This window comes from Triturus cristatus, chromosome 5_2 (genome assembly GCF_964204655.1).
Source record: "Triturus cristatus chromosome 5_2, aTriCri1.1, whole genome shotgun sequence".
Lineage (NCBI taxonomy): Eukaryota > Metazoa > Chordata > Amphibia > Caudata > Salamandridae > Triturus > Triturus cristatus.
Genome location: NC_140588.1, coordinates 1,093,521,621 through 1,093,538,833, shown reverse-complemented (window position 1 = coordinate 1,093,538,833; position 17,213 = coordinate 1,093,521,621). Strand labels below are relative to the sequence as shown.

Genomic DNA, 17,213 nt, shown 5'->3' with positions numbered 1-17,213 from the left:
TCTTCTTAGGTTGCAGGAAACTCTGGATCAAGGTTCAGGGGTGCCCCTAAATATTGAATTTAGAGGAGTTACCAGTACTGGCAGCCAGTAGCTAATAGGCTACTTGCCTTTTTGGGTGACTACACCCTTTGTATGTCCCCTCCTTGATTGGGTAGAATCCTTTCATTCAAGATGGAGGTTTTTCTAAGGAGGGGGTCACCTCGGTCCAAGGCACCTTAGAGGTGTGCCTGGCAGAGAGGGGACACACAACTTGTGGGAAGCTGGTTTTGTATAGGATCTTGCCTGTAGGTGGTAACACGGAGCAGAGTCCAGGGGTTCCCCAAATGTGTAAAGGGCTCAATGTAAAACCCAAAGTGCTCTATTAGTAGTAGTGCGAGCGAGCAGCCTTAGGTGTAATACAGAGTGAAAGACACTTATTTAACAACTATGATCAATAATGGACACACGACTCAAAAAGGAGATCTAGGCCAATTTTAGAAAAATATACTTTTCATTTTATTTTAAGACCAAGATCTTCGCAATAAGGGTGGTAAGTTTTTAATTTAAAATACTTTTCACTTTGAAAAATCGAAACTTTACAGCACAGTCCAATGTTATCCTATGGGGAAAACAATAATGCGGTTTAACAGGTAACTACAACACTTACAATCCCAGTCTTCGGAGCCAAAAATCAGCAAGGGCAAAGGGTCAGGTGAGTACCAAAACTGCACCAGCACAGGGGCGGCCGGATGCAGAGGTCAAAATCAGATTTCGGCCCAAAGCTTTTCAAAGGAGACTGGGGGTGCCTGGAGCCACACTCCTTGCAGGTAAGTAGATCGGTTTCAGGGGCCAAGCTTTAGGGGTTAGGTTAAGCACCAGGGGCCACAAAGCAGCATCAAACATACACCACCAGCGGCACAGGGGCAGTCGGGTGCAGGGTGCAATTTCAATGTCAGGCTCCCAATGCTTTTCAATAGGGATTCTTCTTTTGGCAAACAGGCTGCAGGCGTGGCGCCGGAGGATCCGGAGAGACACCAATGACAGCAGAGGTAAGTAGAGATGTAAGGGGTTGTAGGGGCACCGTCTGTTGAGCTCACCGAGGCCCAGGGGCTTTGGGTGCAGGAGTGCTTTTCGACATCAGAGTCTTCTTACCGCAGCAGGTCAGGGGGAGCCTCTGGATTCACACTGCAGGCACCGATGTGGAGGGCAGGAGAGGTCAGCCACTACTGGACACCAGGTCAGGATCACTGGGGAGGCTTCACTGCACAGGTGAGCCACTCAAACGGAGGTCAAAGGCGTTGGTTGCAGAGTGGGCAGGAGATGCGGATCTGGGATCCTTGGAACTTGTTTCTTCTTTGACAGATCTGCTGTCCACTGGAGAATGGAGTCTTTTTTGTTTAAGGTAGCAGTCCTCCCAGGGTTTTCAGAGGTTGCTGGCTGCAAGACTGGTTCACAGAAGCTAGAGTCAGGACAGTAGAGCTGGGGCCAAGGCAGCCGTTGTCTTCAGTCTTCTCTGCAGGGTCTTCATCTTTCTTCTTAGGTAGTTGCAGATCTAGTTTCCAGTCTGGGGAGCCAGCTAAATACTAGATTTAGGGGCGTTTTAGGAGAGTAGTAGGTAGAGTCAATGGGCACCTTACCTGGGGTGACTAAACCCTCTAGTATGCCATCCTCCTGTGGGAGGGGGCATAGACCTAGCCCTGATTGGAGGGTTCTCCCCATCTTCAAGATGGCGGAAACTGAAAGACTTGCTTCACCTTGCCTCCCCCACCTTAGGGGTGGAGTTGGTAAAGGTGGGCACACCTCCTATTTTTCCAAGGTTTCCCACCGGCTATCCGGTGGGGGTGTAAACCAGGCACTGCCATGAGCGGCTAGCAGCAAAGGCTGGGGGACGCATTACAAAGGCAGCAGGCCTTTGAAGCTTCTCTCTTCAAGCAATTGCTCATCCTGGGGGAGAGGGTGCGACACCTCTACCCAGGATGTGAATTAAACTCCGGTCCCAGAGAGCAAAGGGAGGGGCAGGGGGCAGAAACATGGCTGGAGGTTGCTGGCTGCCTACAGCTGGTCAGAGATCCCACCAGGAGTGGTAGGTTTTCAGGGGGGCACCTTGGAGGTGCCCTCTGGGTACATGGTATAATAAATCCCACACGGTCATTAGTATGGATTTATTGAGAGAAGTAGTTTGGCACCAAACACTCCTGTGTTCAGTGTTTCAATGTTCAGTGAAGCAATCATGATGCTGTGAAACTCGAGTTCTCTGGTTTCCAGCCCATGCACTCTATGGCTTCCCTGGCACTTACAAAAATGCGAATGGACCTCAATATTTTAGGGGTATCGCTGCTCCTGCAGATATGCCCACACCTGCGTTATAGTGCACCATGCCTTTGGGTTGTGAGGCCTGCTAGAGGGGTAACAACTATGCCTTCAGGCAGTGCTGGTTAGCATGGCACCCAGACAGGGTGTCCTGTCGACTTTGTCATTTACTCCCTCACAGAGGCATGCAAGCTGCAAGGACAGTGGCGTGGTCCCGCTGAGGGTTGTCCAAGGGGACCCTCATCAGCTCCCAGGCCCTAGGTAGTCACAGTACCATTTACTAGGGACTTGCAGAGGGTAGAAGTACCAATAGGTGATTTGTTTTTAGTTCAGAAGCACTGGCACAGGGGACCTGGTTGGCAGGGACCCTGTGCACTACAATTGAAACCACACAAAAACCAGGAAAATACTGGGGGTGCTAACCATCCAAAAGAGGCACTTTCTCACACCTCTCCTGATGACTAATGTTACTGCCGACCTTCTCGCCAAAGGTGGGGCTCTGTCAAGGGGGGTTACTGGGGGGGGGGGGGGGGCGGTCAGGGTCATCTCCACTGGCTGGAGGGACCCTGGCTAGAATAACAAAGGGCAGGAAGCCTTTGCGGCTCACCACCCTGAATGCTGCTCCTGCATGGGGGTAGGTGTGAAGCACCTCCAACAAAGACTCTGTCCCTGAAGCACGAGAGCACAACAGCTCCCACCTCAGGGGTCAGAAACAGGTCTGACACAGGCTGGTGCAGACCAGTCAGCTGAACACAAGGGAGTTGGTTGATTTTCAGGGAGCATCTCTAAGATGCCCTCTGCGTGCATTCTACAATACACCCAACACTGGCATCACTGTGGGTTTATAGTGCTGAGAAGTTTGATACCAAACTCCTCAGTATTCAGTAAAGCCATCATGGATCTATGAAGTTTGTAATGACAAACTCAACGCACATGTGCTCAAAATGGCTTCACTACACTTCGAACGTCTAAGAATGGACTTAGACACTGTAGGGGCATATTGCTCAAGCAGCTATGCCATCACCTGGGGTATGGTGCACCATGCCTTAGGGCTGGGAGGCCTGCTAGAGGGGTGACTTGCCTAAGTCACCGGCAGTGGCTGTAGGCCTGGCACACAGGGGTGTGTGCCATTTCGACTCCGCTTTTGACTGCATCAAAACATAGTCTGCAATGGCAGTTTATGTGCATTAGGTGAGGGGTCTCTGAGGGTGGCATAATACATGCTGTAACCCTTAGAGATCCTCTCTGGTCACGAGGCCCTTGGTACCTTTTATAAGGAACGTGTGTGCCAATTGTGGAAACAGTGGTACAGTTTAGGCACGGAACACAGGCACTGGGCTCCTGATAGCAGGGAGCCAGTGCACATTTGTAGGACAGTGCCCCTTTTTGCATGGTTACCCCTCCTACACACACGTTTTGCCTGACACTTGATGCAGTTTGACTTGGTGAGCCCTGGGATCCTGCCAATCGGGTTCCCAGGGGCTGTGTTCTTTTTGAAAGCTGTACCTTTGTACCACCGATTGGCACTTTCCTGGCCACAGGTCAGCCCCTTGTAAAAGGCACCATAGGTACCCAGGGCACTGTGACCAGAGAAGGTCCCTAAGGGCTGCAGCACATATTGTGCCACCCTTAGAGGCCCTGTACCTTTACACCAACACACTGCCATTGCAGGCTGCGTTTTTTTTTCTTCTAAAAAAACAATTTTACGGTGGTTTTGAGCACCCTTAGGCAACTCACATAAGTATTACCAACACAGCAGGCTTCAATGATCCCAGCGTCACATGTACCCCAGAAAATATGCAAAGAAAAAAAAAAAGACCACCCCCCTGAGCCGTGGTCAGTAATGATACCCTTCAATGAGAGTCCTCCATTATCTCCCAGAGCCATATGACTGTATCTCTGCCTCCATAGTGGCTTCAGCGGATTGAGCTGGGGTAGCGGAGTACCGCGGTAACCCGCCCAGCTCAGATTTCTAAGTGTGGATTTGTTTTTGTATGAGAGAAAAGTAACCGTTTTAAACCAAAAGTGTTGTACTTCCCTCTGTATTCCAGGATCCATGGTGTGTGATATCTAGGCATATCACCCGAGTAGTCGATGTAATCCAGAAGTAACGCAAAAGTAAATTCTATGTATTTTAAACTGTTTTAAAAGCAAATTCAAACCTGTAACAACCGCATTTCCATTTGAAAGTACATTTTACCTACCTGTGCAAAGTCCCGTTTGGTTCTAGAAATAAAACATAAGTACACCTTTTTTATACTTACATATTTGTTTATGATTCTGCCTCAGAGTGTGTGTTATCAGTTCTTGATTGAGTGAATACAATAACTGCTTAACACACCCTCCTGATAAGCCAAACTTAGACCACACTACCACAAAGAGAGCTGTATATACAGAGCCAGCTTCCTACTACATTCAGTCAGAGTGCATCGGATATCAGGCAAAGTAAGAGCAAGAGGGTGAGTGTGGGGGTGTGTGTGGGGGGGGGGGTGAGGGGTGTAGGGGGACATGGTGGGGCTTGGAGGTGTGTGAGGGGCTGTGGAGGGTGCGTGCGGGGGGGGTGGGTGTGGGGAGCGGGGGTGGGAGGGTGTGGGGGGGGGGGGGTGGGGGTGTTAACTGCAACAGAGCCCCAGTTTCCTAAACAACCACATTGGCATCCAAACAATGGTCTTTGACTTGCTTTCTTCAAGGTAAAAAATAACAAAACCACCTACTTTTCAAATAAATATACACAGATAAGATACTGAATTCTTCTTCCAGGCGGTCTATAAGGCCTTTTTCGTAACAAACATATCAGCCTATGCAAAACTTGCCCACATGTGGCATTTTTGTACCAATGCTGGGAGTGTTTCCCCAACGTGAGCCTCATAGGAGCCAAGAGGTTTATAAAAACAGGATGTGTACCGCACAGTGGATCTGAAAACCTGTTTGCAACACAATGGTAACTACTCTCCCGTCACGATGAATCCATTTTCTTTGGACTTGTCATCAGGAGTGGCCTTTAAAAGGTTACAGATGTGTGCAAAGTGCATACAAAAGGCCTCAGTCACCATATAATGCTGCTGTCAACATCCACATGGAACACGAAAAAAGACCAAACCTACTCAGGTCAAAAACCATTCCCCAGGGGTTATTTGTACGATACCTATTCCAGCCATAACATGGAGTACAGCAGTCTTGGGGAGAGCGCTACAATGTCCTTGAGTAGGAACAAAGGCTAAGCTATACAATTTCTACAGTAGGAAGCAGGCAGGTAAATATAGCGCCAATGATCTGTGCTTTAAAGAGAATAATGCAGCAATCAGCAGCACCCTCAGAGGACTACCCAAACCCACAGAGCTGTGGATCCTGTCAGAGACCCTAAGCAGTTTAATTTATTGATTTAGACATATCTTCGTACAATAAACACAAGCATTTGCAATGCAATAGGTCTCGCATTTGCGAGATTTTGCGCTATTGGCATTGTAAATGACAATGCCTTTTATTTGTGAGTTTTGAAAACCTGCAAGCAAGGACTAGAAGTACAAAGTGCACATAACTAAAAGGCATTGTCATTTACAATGCCAATAGGTCAAAGTTTAGAAAATGCGAGACCTATTGCATTGTAAATGCTTGTTTTAAAGGGTGGGAGTGTACATGGGTTTGAAATTGCTTTTTTCGTCCTTTATACTAACGTACAGAGAAGGAGGTTCACACTGAATACTGAAAAATATTCTCTACTTGGAGGATAAAAGCACGTACAAACATCCTTTTGATAAACAGTTACACTGCATGTATGTAAACCCTGAACATTTACGCATGCCTAAAGAATTACTTAGGTTAGTGGTCCAACACATCAGCGAGTATTTCAGCTTCCCAGGACTATGTGTAGACTTTTGGGGAGAATTAAAAAGAAAATACACCAAAGTTCGGCGTAAAACGTACGGTCCTTTGACTTCAGCCAACCTTCCCCATGACTAAGGTTGCCCATGAAACTCACTGCACCTAGAAGCTTATTATATTACCTTGAGATGGTTTCGTAATTCTTTTTACCTTCATTTTTGGGCCAAATGCTACGCAACAGAGGAGTGAACATTTCCAATCGAGAAAAGGGCCAATCCAATTCTGAAGCAATCTTAGACAGTTTGTAAAAAAGTGGAAAACAGAAAGGCAGGAAGGGCTGCTGGCTGGTTAAGATTCGACAGAGGAATGGCCTTGATGGCGCGGTGAAGCGCTGCCTTCCCGAAAAAATATAAGTACCGGGATGGAGTTTAGGGATCGTGACATGAGTCGCTAGCAGCTACCAAAGACATGTCTTTGAAGCTTCCCCTTCCTGAACCTTGCCCATCCTGGGGGAGGAGGCTTGGCACCTTGTCCCAGGATGTGCATTGTTTCAGGCCACTGAGAGCAGCAGGCTCTCAACCCAGGGGTCCAGAAACATGTCTGTTTGTGGCAGCCTAAGCAGCCACTCAGTCCGGTCACTAGAAGTTGGTCGAGTTTCAGGGGGCATCTAAGATGCCCTCTGTTGTGCATTTTACATTAAATCCCACACTGGCATCAGTTTGGGTTTAATGTGCTGAGAAGTTTGATACAAAACTTCTCAGTCTTCAGTGTAGTCATTATGGTGTTGTGGAATTCGTAATGACAACCTCCCAGCACCATATACTCTTAATGGCAGCACTGCACTTACAGTGCCCAGGAATGGACTTGGGCACTGTAGGGGTACAAGGCTCATGCACACGTACCTTCACCACTGGCATAGGGCACCGAGCTACAGGGGTGACTGATGTGTGCCAGGGCAGTAGTTTGTGAGAATGGCACCCAGGGATGTATGCCATGTTGACTCTTCACTTTGTTCTGCACCAAGAAACAGCATGCAAAGGCAGTGTGAGAGTGTCAGGGTACAGGATCTCTAAGGGTGGCACAATAAGTGCTGCAGCCCTTAGAGGCCCTGGGTACCTGTGGTACCATTTACCAGGGGCTGACATGTGGCCAGAGATAACAATTGGATTTAGGCTTCAATGCAATTTGTTAGGGAAGGCACATAGGCCCTGGTACCTGATTAGCACAGGAGCCAGGGACACACACAGTCAAAGAACATCAGCAATTCAGCAAAAGGTGGGGGCATACCATGCAAGAAAGAGGGCACTTTCTCACAAGTTGTGACAGTGTACCCACCCTGTATCCAGGGACCATTCAATGTCAGAGACCCTCACCTGTTACAGCATGCATAAATCAAGGAAACCACGCGGAGATCAGGCAAGACCAAAACACTAACCATAATCCGGATATGTCTAACCTTTTGGGGTACCCCTTGCTGTGGCATACCCCTCTTTGCAGCAAAGCACAGATCTGTGGACACTAGGATTAGACAATCGGAGTAATCTGGCTGGCCCATTTCCATCCACACACATGCAAGTGACTGACCGTCTCAAGGTAACAAATGTTGGTTCTCATTCGGCATGCCTTCCCAGCAGGTCAGTTTATCAATGTTGCTTCACAAAACTTTACATAATATTTCTGTGACTTCTTCCAAAAAGACTAGAATTCTCAGACGCTGCCAGGGGCTGTGACCAAAGCTCGTTTCTCTGCCACATCCACTAAAACACTAAACTGTGCAACCCCACAAATCATTTGCAATCAGACCCCAGAAGAGAATACCCCATGAGTGATCTTCAACAGCAAAAGTCTAAACCCAAAACCCACCAGGAGTCTGCCTCCTCTTTCCCAAGTAGCACATGTGTGCCCCTTTCCAGTCACAGTCTTACAATGTCCTGACATTTGCCAAACTCTCCCTCAGGACAGGCATTCTGCAGAACATAGCAAGCCCCGTGCTTACACTGGTGTACCTTAGTAGGACAGCTCGGATCTGAACAACTCAGAACTCCAAATTAATGCTCCCTTTGTAACTGGTCAAACGTCTTCATATCATGAAGCCGCAACAAATCTATCACTATGAACAGCCCCACTCATTCCAGTGGCCTGGCCCATTCAGTCATTCAAGATCTATCAGTCCAACGTGCAACCACAGGGAGATCCTGAGAGTAAGCTTGCCTTGCTATGTGGTCATGGATGTAGATGTTGGCTATCTTGTTGTAGAAGAGGTTTGTAGGGTTTTCGCAGAGTTGCTGAGAGGGGATTTGTCATCTGGTTCTTGGTCCCAAGGAGAACCCTGAATTGTGGGGTTCTAAACGCGTCGATACTTTTCAAATCAAGGGAGTTGGCCGAGGGATTTTAGGGCACAGGGAGCCCGTGTTGAAATCTTGGTCCCTGTGGTAGGCCCATCTAAAAGCAGCACCCCAAACCCTAGGTTCAATTCACTGAGAGAGTATGCACAAATGGGACAATTAAATATTACGCCTTCACTTTTTGAATTTAAGACCTGGGACACCAACTTTTGTTACGAATTTAGATGTTTTTATGTTTAACAAATTCCTCCCAAAATGTTTTTGTAAGCTTTTGTCTGATATTTATATTATTTGAAGTTTAGAATATGGTGATATATGCACTTCCAAAGTTGTGGTGGCTTCAAAAAGTTTGTTTGAACCTTCACAATTGATTGAACCTTCACAATTGATTGGATGCTCCAAAGCATTTGACATGTTGAAAAAAAATGTTTTGATAATTTGATGGTAAAAAATATAAGTTGGGATAAATGTGAATTTTGTGACCACAATGATGAACTCAATGTGTTGATTATGGATGTCAGTAATGGTTTTATTTGTTGAGTTTCAGTTTACAGTGGCCTAACCTTACTGACAAGAAAAAGGCCCAACCCCTTGGAAATCAATATGGCAGGTGAAGTAGCAGTGGGTGCACGCGAAATGTCATACAATGGCACGTGGTCGTCACGGTGACCATGTCTGTTTAAGCATCCAGGGACGAGGTTTAGAGCTAGAGGTCATGGAGCTGGGTGCGGTCCAGGTGCGGACGGGGGCAGACCGGCTTGCCGTCGGCACAACAGCAGCACGTGTCTGCTGGCGCTGCAGCCTGCATTAATTGGGTGCTGGGGAGGGCAGGGCTTGTGTTGGCGGGAAGAATGGTGAGCAGGAAAACCTGGGCAGAAGCGGTGACAATAGATCAGGCTGGAACAAGCAGGAACTGGAGGCCAGAGGCAAGTGGCAGGCTAGGTGCCGAGGTGCCTACTTATGCGGTCGCACTGCGGCCTGCATGAAGTAGATCCTGTGGTGGGTGGGGCTTCTGTTGGTGGGAAGAAGGCGGGAAGAACGGTGAGCGGGAAAACCCGGGCAGCGGCAGAGTCATTGGATTCGGCTGGAATCTATACATTTTATTTACACAACACTCATAAAAGCAAACCAGCCATCTGCATAGTAAGGTGCCCCTTGCACACATAGCAGTAACTCCTCTGCTCACTCACTGGCTTTATTTTTAATTGCTGGCCAAGGTTGAAACACCTAATCCCCCTAGGAGCTACTCCCTCCCATAGGTAAACCCACGACCAGCAGATGGAATATTAAATCAAGCAAACAAAAAACACAGAGGTTGTTTACATAGGAAACACTGCTTTACATCAACCATCTGACACCACCCAAGGTGGAAGATTTCTCTAGAAAAGATCCAGCACTCTGGGTCACAGGAATACTTGTGGAATAGAACTGTACAATATGAACTTGGGCACAGTAACAGCGTCCAACTTGCTCAGCAGCATAATTGGACATGAACACAGTCAGCTAAAGTTTTAATATTGGAATACTTGGGGTATTTGTTCCATGTAATTTCTGTCCCCACACATATTTCTGCTTTGAAGTTGGGTCTGGACAGCATTGGAGCTACAGAAAACAAGGCTAAAAACACAAGCAGCAGAAAAGTAACAATCACAGATGGACATCTGGCAGCTGTTACCCCATCCTAAGAGGGGGCACGATCACTTACCCTTCTTGCTTGATGAGCCCTTCCTCTTACTTGTCAAATCAAAACTGAATTCTTCATCCGACTCAATGATGAAGTCTTTCAAACTACAGAGGAGAAAAAAAAAAGTATGAAATCTTTAAAGTGCCAAAATATGATGAAATGCAACCTTTTAGATATGATTTAATGAAAATAATAAACTGGTATTGGTGAGGTTCTGCAGGAGAAAGATAACTTTTTTATATTAAAAATGTAAACAATCATTAAAATGTTCTTACCAGCAGTTCCACACATTGATCATATTAAAGTTATAGGACCAGATGTATGTAGATAGCATTTTGCGATTCCCTAATTGCGAATCACAAGGATTCAAAATTAAATGTATGAAGGTGTATAGTACACCTTTTGCGATTCCAAGGGGGTCGCAAATGATCTACCTCATGAATATTAATGAGGTAGGTCGCAATTTGCGATCCCTAAGAATCGCAAAAATCACGGGGATGGCAGCCTGCTGAGATCAGCAGACCAGGTCTGTGATTGCTTTTCGATAAAGCAATCTTTTTTTTTTTTTTTTGTAAAGCAGCCCGTTTTCCTTAAAGGAAAATGAGATGTTTTACAAAACGAAAAATGAAGTTTCCTTTTCATTTTTTTGAGAGCAGGCAGTGGGACCACTGCCTGCTCTTAAAAAATGCTTTAACAAACATTCACAAAGAGGAAGAGGTCCCTTGGGGAGGGGCCCCTTCCCATTTCTGAATGGTTTACCAACTACTTGAAATAGGCGGTAAAATGCAATAGCGGTCACAAAACATTCATACATACTGATGTGATTCAGTATTAGGAAGGGATGCCCTAAACACGCCCCTTTCTAATACCGAATCACAAACCCATTTTGCGATTCGGTAGCAGGTTACCAAAACTAGGTTTGCAGCATCGGAAAAGCAATTTGTGCATTCGCAAACAGGCAGATTTTGCGAATCTGCCAGTTTGCGAATGCAAAAATGATTGACACATCAGGCCCATAGTTCAATAACACAGCATAGATCAATGAAAATTGGCATGGTTTGTGAGCTACACACTTTAAATTCAAGTAAAAATCCTCTATATTCCTTATCGCCCAGGGCTTCCATACTCCTAGTTCAACGTAGGTACAGGAGGGCGAACACAGGCCCACAACTCACAATGTGTGCAGCAATAAATCCTTATTCGGCCAAATACTAATTTTTATGAAAAAAAAGTATTTTATATCTGCCGCTACCCATACAAAGGAAAAATATGACATTCACAAAAGAACACAATTACCCTTGAGGTCGTAGCTGTAAGGTTTCAATGGCGATTCTCTGGTCCACTCTCTCCTTGCGTTAGCGATGCAGCTTATTCCCCATTCACTGTTGGCAACCTGCAGGGAATGCCCTACTAGAAGTCTGTGTTGCAAGAGTCCACCGACTCTTAAAGTCAAAACTGTCCTAGGACCACAGCGATCTGAGCAGCGAATTCCCCCGGGGCTGATAGGCCTGAAACAAGTCTAACCTGCTCTGGTAGGACTGAAGCCTACAGACTCCTGGAGGGTGTCCGATCAGTGGGAACTGCAGAGGGTCAGGTGAGTTGGCTGCACACAGATACTGCAGGGGTGGGGAAGTTGGATTCCAAAACTCTGCTCCTCAATCCCAAACTAGGGTGAAGGTGTTCCAACGGCAATCTCACTTGCTTTACAGGGTCGGACCAGTCGCAGTTCTCATTGCTACAGCCCCATCAACATGGCACAAGTATTCACAGCAGCCCCTCCTTGCATATAGGGTTGCCACACAGCTGCCACACAAGGCTTCAGCCATTATCAAACAGCAGTCTTCACAATGGTGGCTCCTCCTGGCATACGGGGTTGCTGCAAGAGTACCGTGCAGGCTTCGGCCCTTCTGACTCAGCACTCTTTTCTAAGGCTATATTCATGGCGGCTCCTGGCACACAGGGGTGGCCGCAAAGGTACCATACAGGCTTTGGCCCTTTTTACTCAACACTTTTTTCTAAGGCTATATTCATGGCTGCCCTCCCCTGGCACACAGGGGTTGCAGACTCAGTCCTGAACACAGGCAAAGACCCAATCGGTGCAGCAGCCAATTCTGCACACCTTGCACAGGGAGTTCACTAGGCTGGGCTCCCCACTGGACCTCGCTCCCTCCAACGCTCTCCTCTTCCTCACAGGGCACACTGGTCTTGGCTTGCAATCAGGCGCTGGTGCTCCAGGCCAGGAGGTCTTGGTTTCCCGGGGTGATGTCCACTCGCCCTGCAGAGACAAGCCGGCCTTGGTACCCAGTCCTGGTCACAGACATAAGTCTTGCAGACCATACCCATCTCACACAGCCCACCTGGATTCTTTGCAGATGATCATTTGTGGGGTCACCCCCCTTCTTCTCGGTTTCCTCTTCCTCTTTGCAGCCTGTCAAAACAGGAGCGTCTCTGAAGTGAATAGTCCCAAAACACAGGCCAGGGGAGTGAGTAGAGTTGATACCTTCATGTCAGCCATAGTGATGTGTATTCAAAGGATACCCCAGGGATCCAAGCCCTACTCTTATAATTCACTTAATAGCGTCATCTCCTTCCGGAGACGTACCCAGCCAGGAACCGCGAACCCTGCACACTCTGCACCCGCCAAGCCTGGCCTGTGCTGGAGTGGACAAAGACCCAGAGGACGTTCCCCCAGGCGACTGTAACCCCGAACCCGGCACCCAAGGACCCACCTAGATGCTCCTGATGACGCCTGCAGCCTCAGAACCAGGAAACCCCCCCTAACCGTGATCAACAGAGGGTAAGATTTCCCGACACCTAAAGGCACCCCGGCGCCCTCACTCCTGGGTACCTACCTGTCCTCCAACTACCCAACTTACCTCTCGAAGTGGTGGTCACACCTGAAGAATCTTCGTCCCGAGCTTGCAGCCTTTGTTCGTCATTGAGCTTTCCCATTGAAATCCATTGAGTGCCCGTAGGCTCAAAAGCACCCTGCACCCAGCCGCCCGAGTGGCCCTGGCAGTGCAACTTCTACTCCTACCCAATGTTGCCTCTAATTTTTTCCCTGTGTGTGGCAGTGTAGGGTCTATGTGCGCTGCAGCCATGGCTATGTGCGCCAGGAACCAGACAGCGCGTGTGGGTGCAGCACCACATATCTCTCCAAACTTATGCTTAAACAAGTGAATAGACTGCATTTCCACACATACAGCGCCACATTAAGAGTCTTAAGGCAGGTTTGCAATTTAGATACACAAGCCATGACATGAACTGGTTACACAGGCAAGTACACTTCGGGTTTAGAAAAGCACAAGACTCCAATGCTGGGACCATCATAAGATTTTACTGCTGTAGGTGTAATGTTACTTGTTGTATTATATATCGGGATGCACAGACAGAAAGAAGCACCAAAATACCAGCCGGGCGGCACACCGGGCGAAGCAGAGAGATTTCTAACTTACCTGTTACCTAGAAGAAATGCAGCAAGTCCAAAAGAACGACGTGTGCTTTACACGTCGTGCTTTTGGACTTTGGGCAGCCAACTTCCACTAGGCACAGCCAGGGCCGCCTTTAACAGTGGTGGCGGCCTGTGCGACAATGTTGGTTGGCGCCCTCCCAATGGCCACCTCTACCACGGATTCCCTCACTAGCACCCTTGAATAGCGGCCCTCAAGTCTCCAGAACCACTGTCTCTCTGATTTATTTAGTTTTATAGCACCACTCATAGCAGTGCAAGGTGTCAGAGCACTTAACACCACACACACATTGCACAGAGACAACCATAGGTGTGTAAATCAGTGTATAGGAAGTGTTACATCAGACAGGACTATAAGGTGCAGTGTAGGAGTAACATGTCATCGATACTAGTAGGCAATATAGTTTAAGAGTGCTTATGCTGGAAAAGTACAAATTCAGAATTTAAAATGTAACACCATTGTTAGAGGTTCTCTTAAAAAAAAAGAAAAAAAAAAGAATTGTTTATTTTACCCAAATGAACCCTTTTGGCAAGATTAGGATAATGAAAGACAGGGCAAAAAGTACATTTTGCTCTAACATAATACTTGCAGTTAACACGCCGCTGTTTGAGGACAGTTAATAGCGGACTACTCTATATCAGGATTTTGTCTTACAAACCACAAGTAACAAAATGAGCTCTCTTACAGAAGCAGTAACTCACTGACCTATGTACATTACATGCACTTTGTGATCTGCATGGTACATGTTCTTAGCAGCACTGCGCGACTTCCACTAGACTAACCTCGATCTCTTTCCAGGAAGACGATTAATCACCGAAGCTCTCTACACATTTTAATTGATGCCTGAAAATTGCTGGAGGCCAGGAACACACAGGTGCTTTAAAAAGGTTAATATACTTGCAAAAATGATGCCTCCACCCCAAGTCAGTGCCCTGTGTGGTGGCACCGATCTGGAGCCGGCCCTAGGCACAGCTTTCAGCCAAAGTGTTTGTCTGCATGGAAAAACGTCTGCCATTCCCTGCATCCAGCTCTTCACACGCGGAAAACACCCTCGTTATATGTATAGTCAGCTGCATGCAGCGGCCTTGGCCTATCTCCATGTACAGCTCACAATCTGGCAGAGACCTGTACCGCTGGTGAGGGGCTGGTGACATGATTAATGTGGCGGCAAAATAGAGGCGGGAGACGCGCGCCTATTCACGGCAAGATAGAGGCGGGAGACAACGCCTATTCACGTCTTTTCTTTTGCACTTGCTGCATTGCTTTTTAATGGGCCGTGGCCTGTTGGTGGCCCTTTGTGAAAATATTTGTTAATTGCAGCACCGTCATGCGCTGCAATTAACTTATTTTCACAATGGCTCACAATCAGCGCCAGCTGCGCTCCATTAAAAGAAGAAGTGCAGTAAGTCCAAAAGCACGACGTGTAAAGCACACATCGTGCTTTCGGACTTGCTGCATTTCTTCTCTTAATGGAGCGCGGCTGGCGCTGATTGTGAGCCATTGTGAAAATATGTTTGTTAATTGCAGCGCATGACGGTGCTGCAATTAACAAATATTTTCACAAAGGGCCACCAACAGCCCACAGCCACGACCTATAAGGAAAGAAGTGCTGGATGTTCCCCCAAACAGAAAAATTACTGTTTTAGCGCCGCTCGAGTCTTAAAAGCGGCAGCGCGAAAGCGTTAACAGGATGTGTGCGCGCTTCCCTCGGGACACTGCGCGCTCGGGGGTTAGTGAGGTGTGCGCGCGCGCACACACCTTACAGGGAACACTGCTTCTACCTACTTCCCCGTTTGCCCTGAGCAAGTCACCAGGAGCCCAGCTCCCACAGCCGCGTGGCCTGCTAGTCAGCCGCCACCAACCAAGGGCCCCCTGCCTCCCATAGGATAACATTGGGCCTAACTCGCTCTGCACCCGGCTGCCCCTGTGCAGCCGAGGGTGTAACTGTACTTATCTGACCCTGGGAGACCCCTGAGTCTATGTCAAGAACCTCAACTCTGCCAGTCGAGTATTTACCCAAAAGCCGATAACTCACTTTCTTCCACAGGGTAATATGGACTGGCTTCTTCTGAAATTTCTTCTAAGTGTGCAGTTTCTAAACTTTAAAATATTCACCTAAAATCAACAGAGTAACGAAAATAGAAATACCCACCTGCTATTAGGAGGGATCCCAGTGCTGGATATTGGTGCCCAGCACTGACCCTGAAAAGTACTCACAACCGTACTTACTACTAACTCAATTTTATTCCTTAGGAAACCATTGACTGTTTTCCTGTGAAATTTCTTTTAAGTGTCGATTTTGCAAACTTAAAAATATTCGTTAAAAATCGCATGTATAACTTAAACGCAGTTTCTCAACTGCTTACAGGTGGTACACTAGTCCTGGATCCAGGATCCAACACTGACCTAGAAAAGTAACCATAACCCCACTTACCTGCTAAGTGAATTTCCTCCCATAGGATAACATTGGTAATGTGATCAGAAAAAGTTTTTAAGAGTCAACTTTTAAAACAGCAAAATATTGCTTAAAAATCACAACAGTAACTAAAACGTATTTACTCACTTGTTTCCAAGAACTGTCCCACGACTGAATCTAGGATCCAGTCCTGGAGTTAGAAAAGTAATCCTGAAAGTAATGAATTGCATTTAACTTAAAATTCCCATTGAGCTCAATGTATTGCGTTTGAAATTTTGTTGCCCATTGCAACAAACTAACTATTACATTCCAAGTCAATTGCCTCTTGCAAAGTATTTAACTAAAGCATCTCATTCTGAGAAAGTGTATTTTGATACCTATTGTTGGTTATAAAATAAAACAACCATATATTTTTATATACAAACCATTGGCCTAGAGTTCAGTTATTGAGTGTGTGGAACCATTTGCTGACTGAGTGTGTACAACAAATGCATTACACTGTCCTCTGATACTGCCTTGCTGCTCGACCAAGCTGCCACTTTAGAGAATAAGGTTATATCTAACTTTAACCTCTGCCAAACCTCTGGGACTGTGGACTCTGTACACCCTGTACCTATTTGGGAACAGTATATACAGAGCCACTCTCTCACACCCCCTGCAGGGGAAAGCTCATGCTTTGAGGCCAGAAACAATGCCTGCTCCAGAGGAAGGTGTTCACACCCCCTCCAGCAGGAGGACTAGTGATTTAGCAAATCAAGGCCAGAGGCTTCAAAGCCTCTACTGCCTTTAATGTGCGACCCCGGCTCCCCCCACCCTGCAACCTGGGAATGAGACCCTGGCCTCCCCCCCCCCCATTCCAGGGACTCACCTGTCCAGTAACTCATGCTGTGGACGATCGGGCCCACCAGAGGAACAGCGCAACATGAGGAGGTCCCCGAGGCTCTAAAATAGCAGCCCCTTCTCTCTGGTGGGTTTCAGGACGCTAGACCCTCCAGGAGCCCCCCTGCACCAATACCTCGACTACCAGGGCACTTGCGCCCACCAAGGCTCGTTTGTGTCTAGTCCGTACACCACCGCCACTGCATGTCGAGGGACTACAAGAGAGACTAGCTCCACAACGAGAGTGGCCCTACTGTATTTCTTTTCCCTCCTCTGCAGGTATACCTAGAACCGTGAGAGCCTCCAAC

At 47.3% G+C, this 17,213-nt stretch overlaps 1 protein-coding gene across 1 annotated transcript in view; it reads right to left on the bottom strand.

Moving 5' to 3' along the window:
- LOC146829744 (germ cell nuclear acidic protein-like) overlaps window positions 1-17,213 on the bottom strand; it is a 144,784-nt gene that overhangs the window by 73,342 nt on the left and 54,229 nt on the right. Inside the window, exon 6 of the mRNA XM_085608468.1 lies at window positions 10,162-10,244. Within this exon, the coding sequence (XP_085464594.1) occupies window positions 10,162-10,244 (83 nt within the window). The remainder of the gene's footprint in view (window positions 1-10,161; window positions 10,245-17,213) is intronic.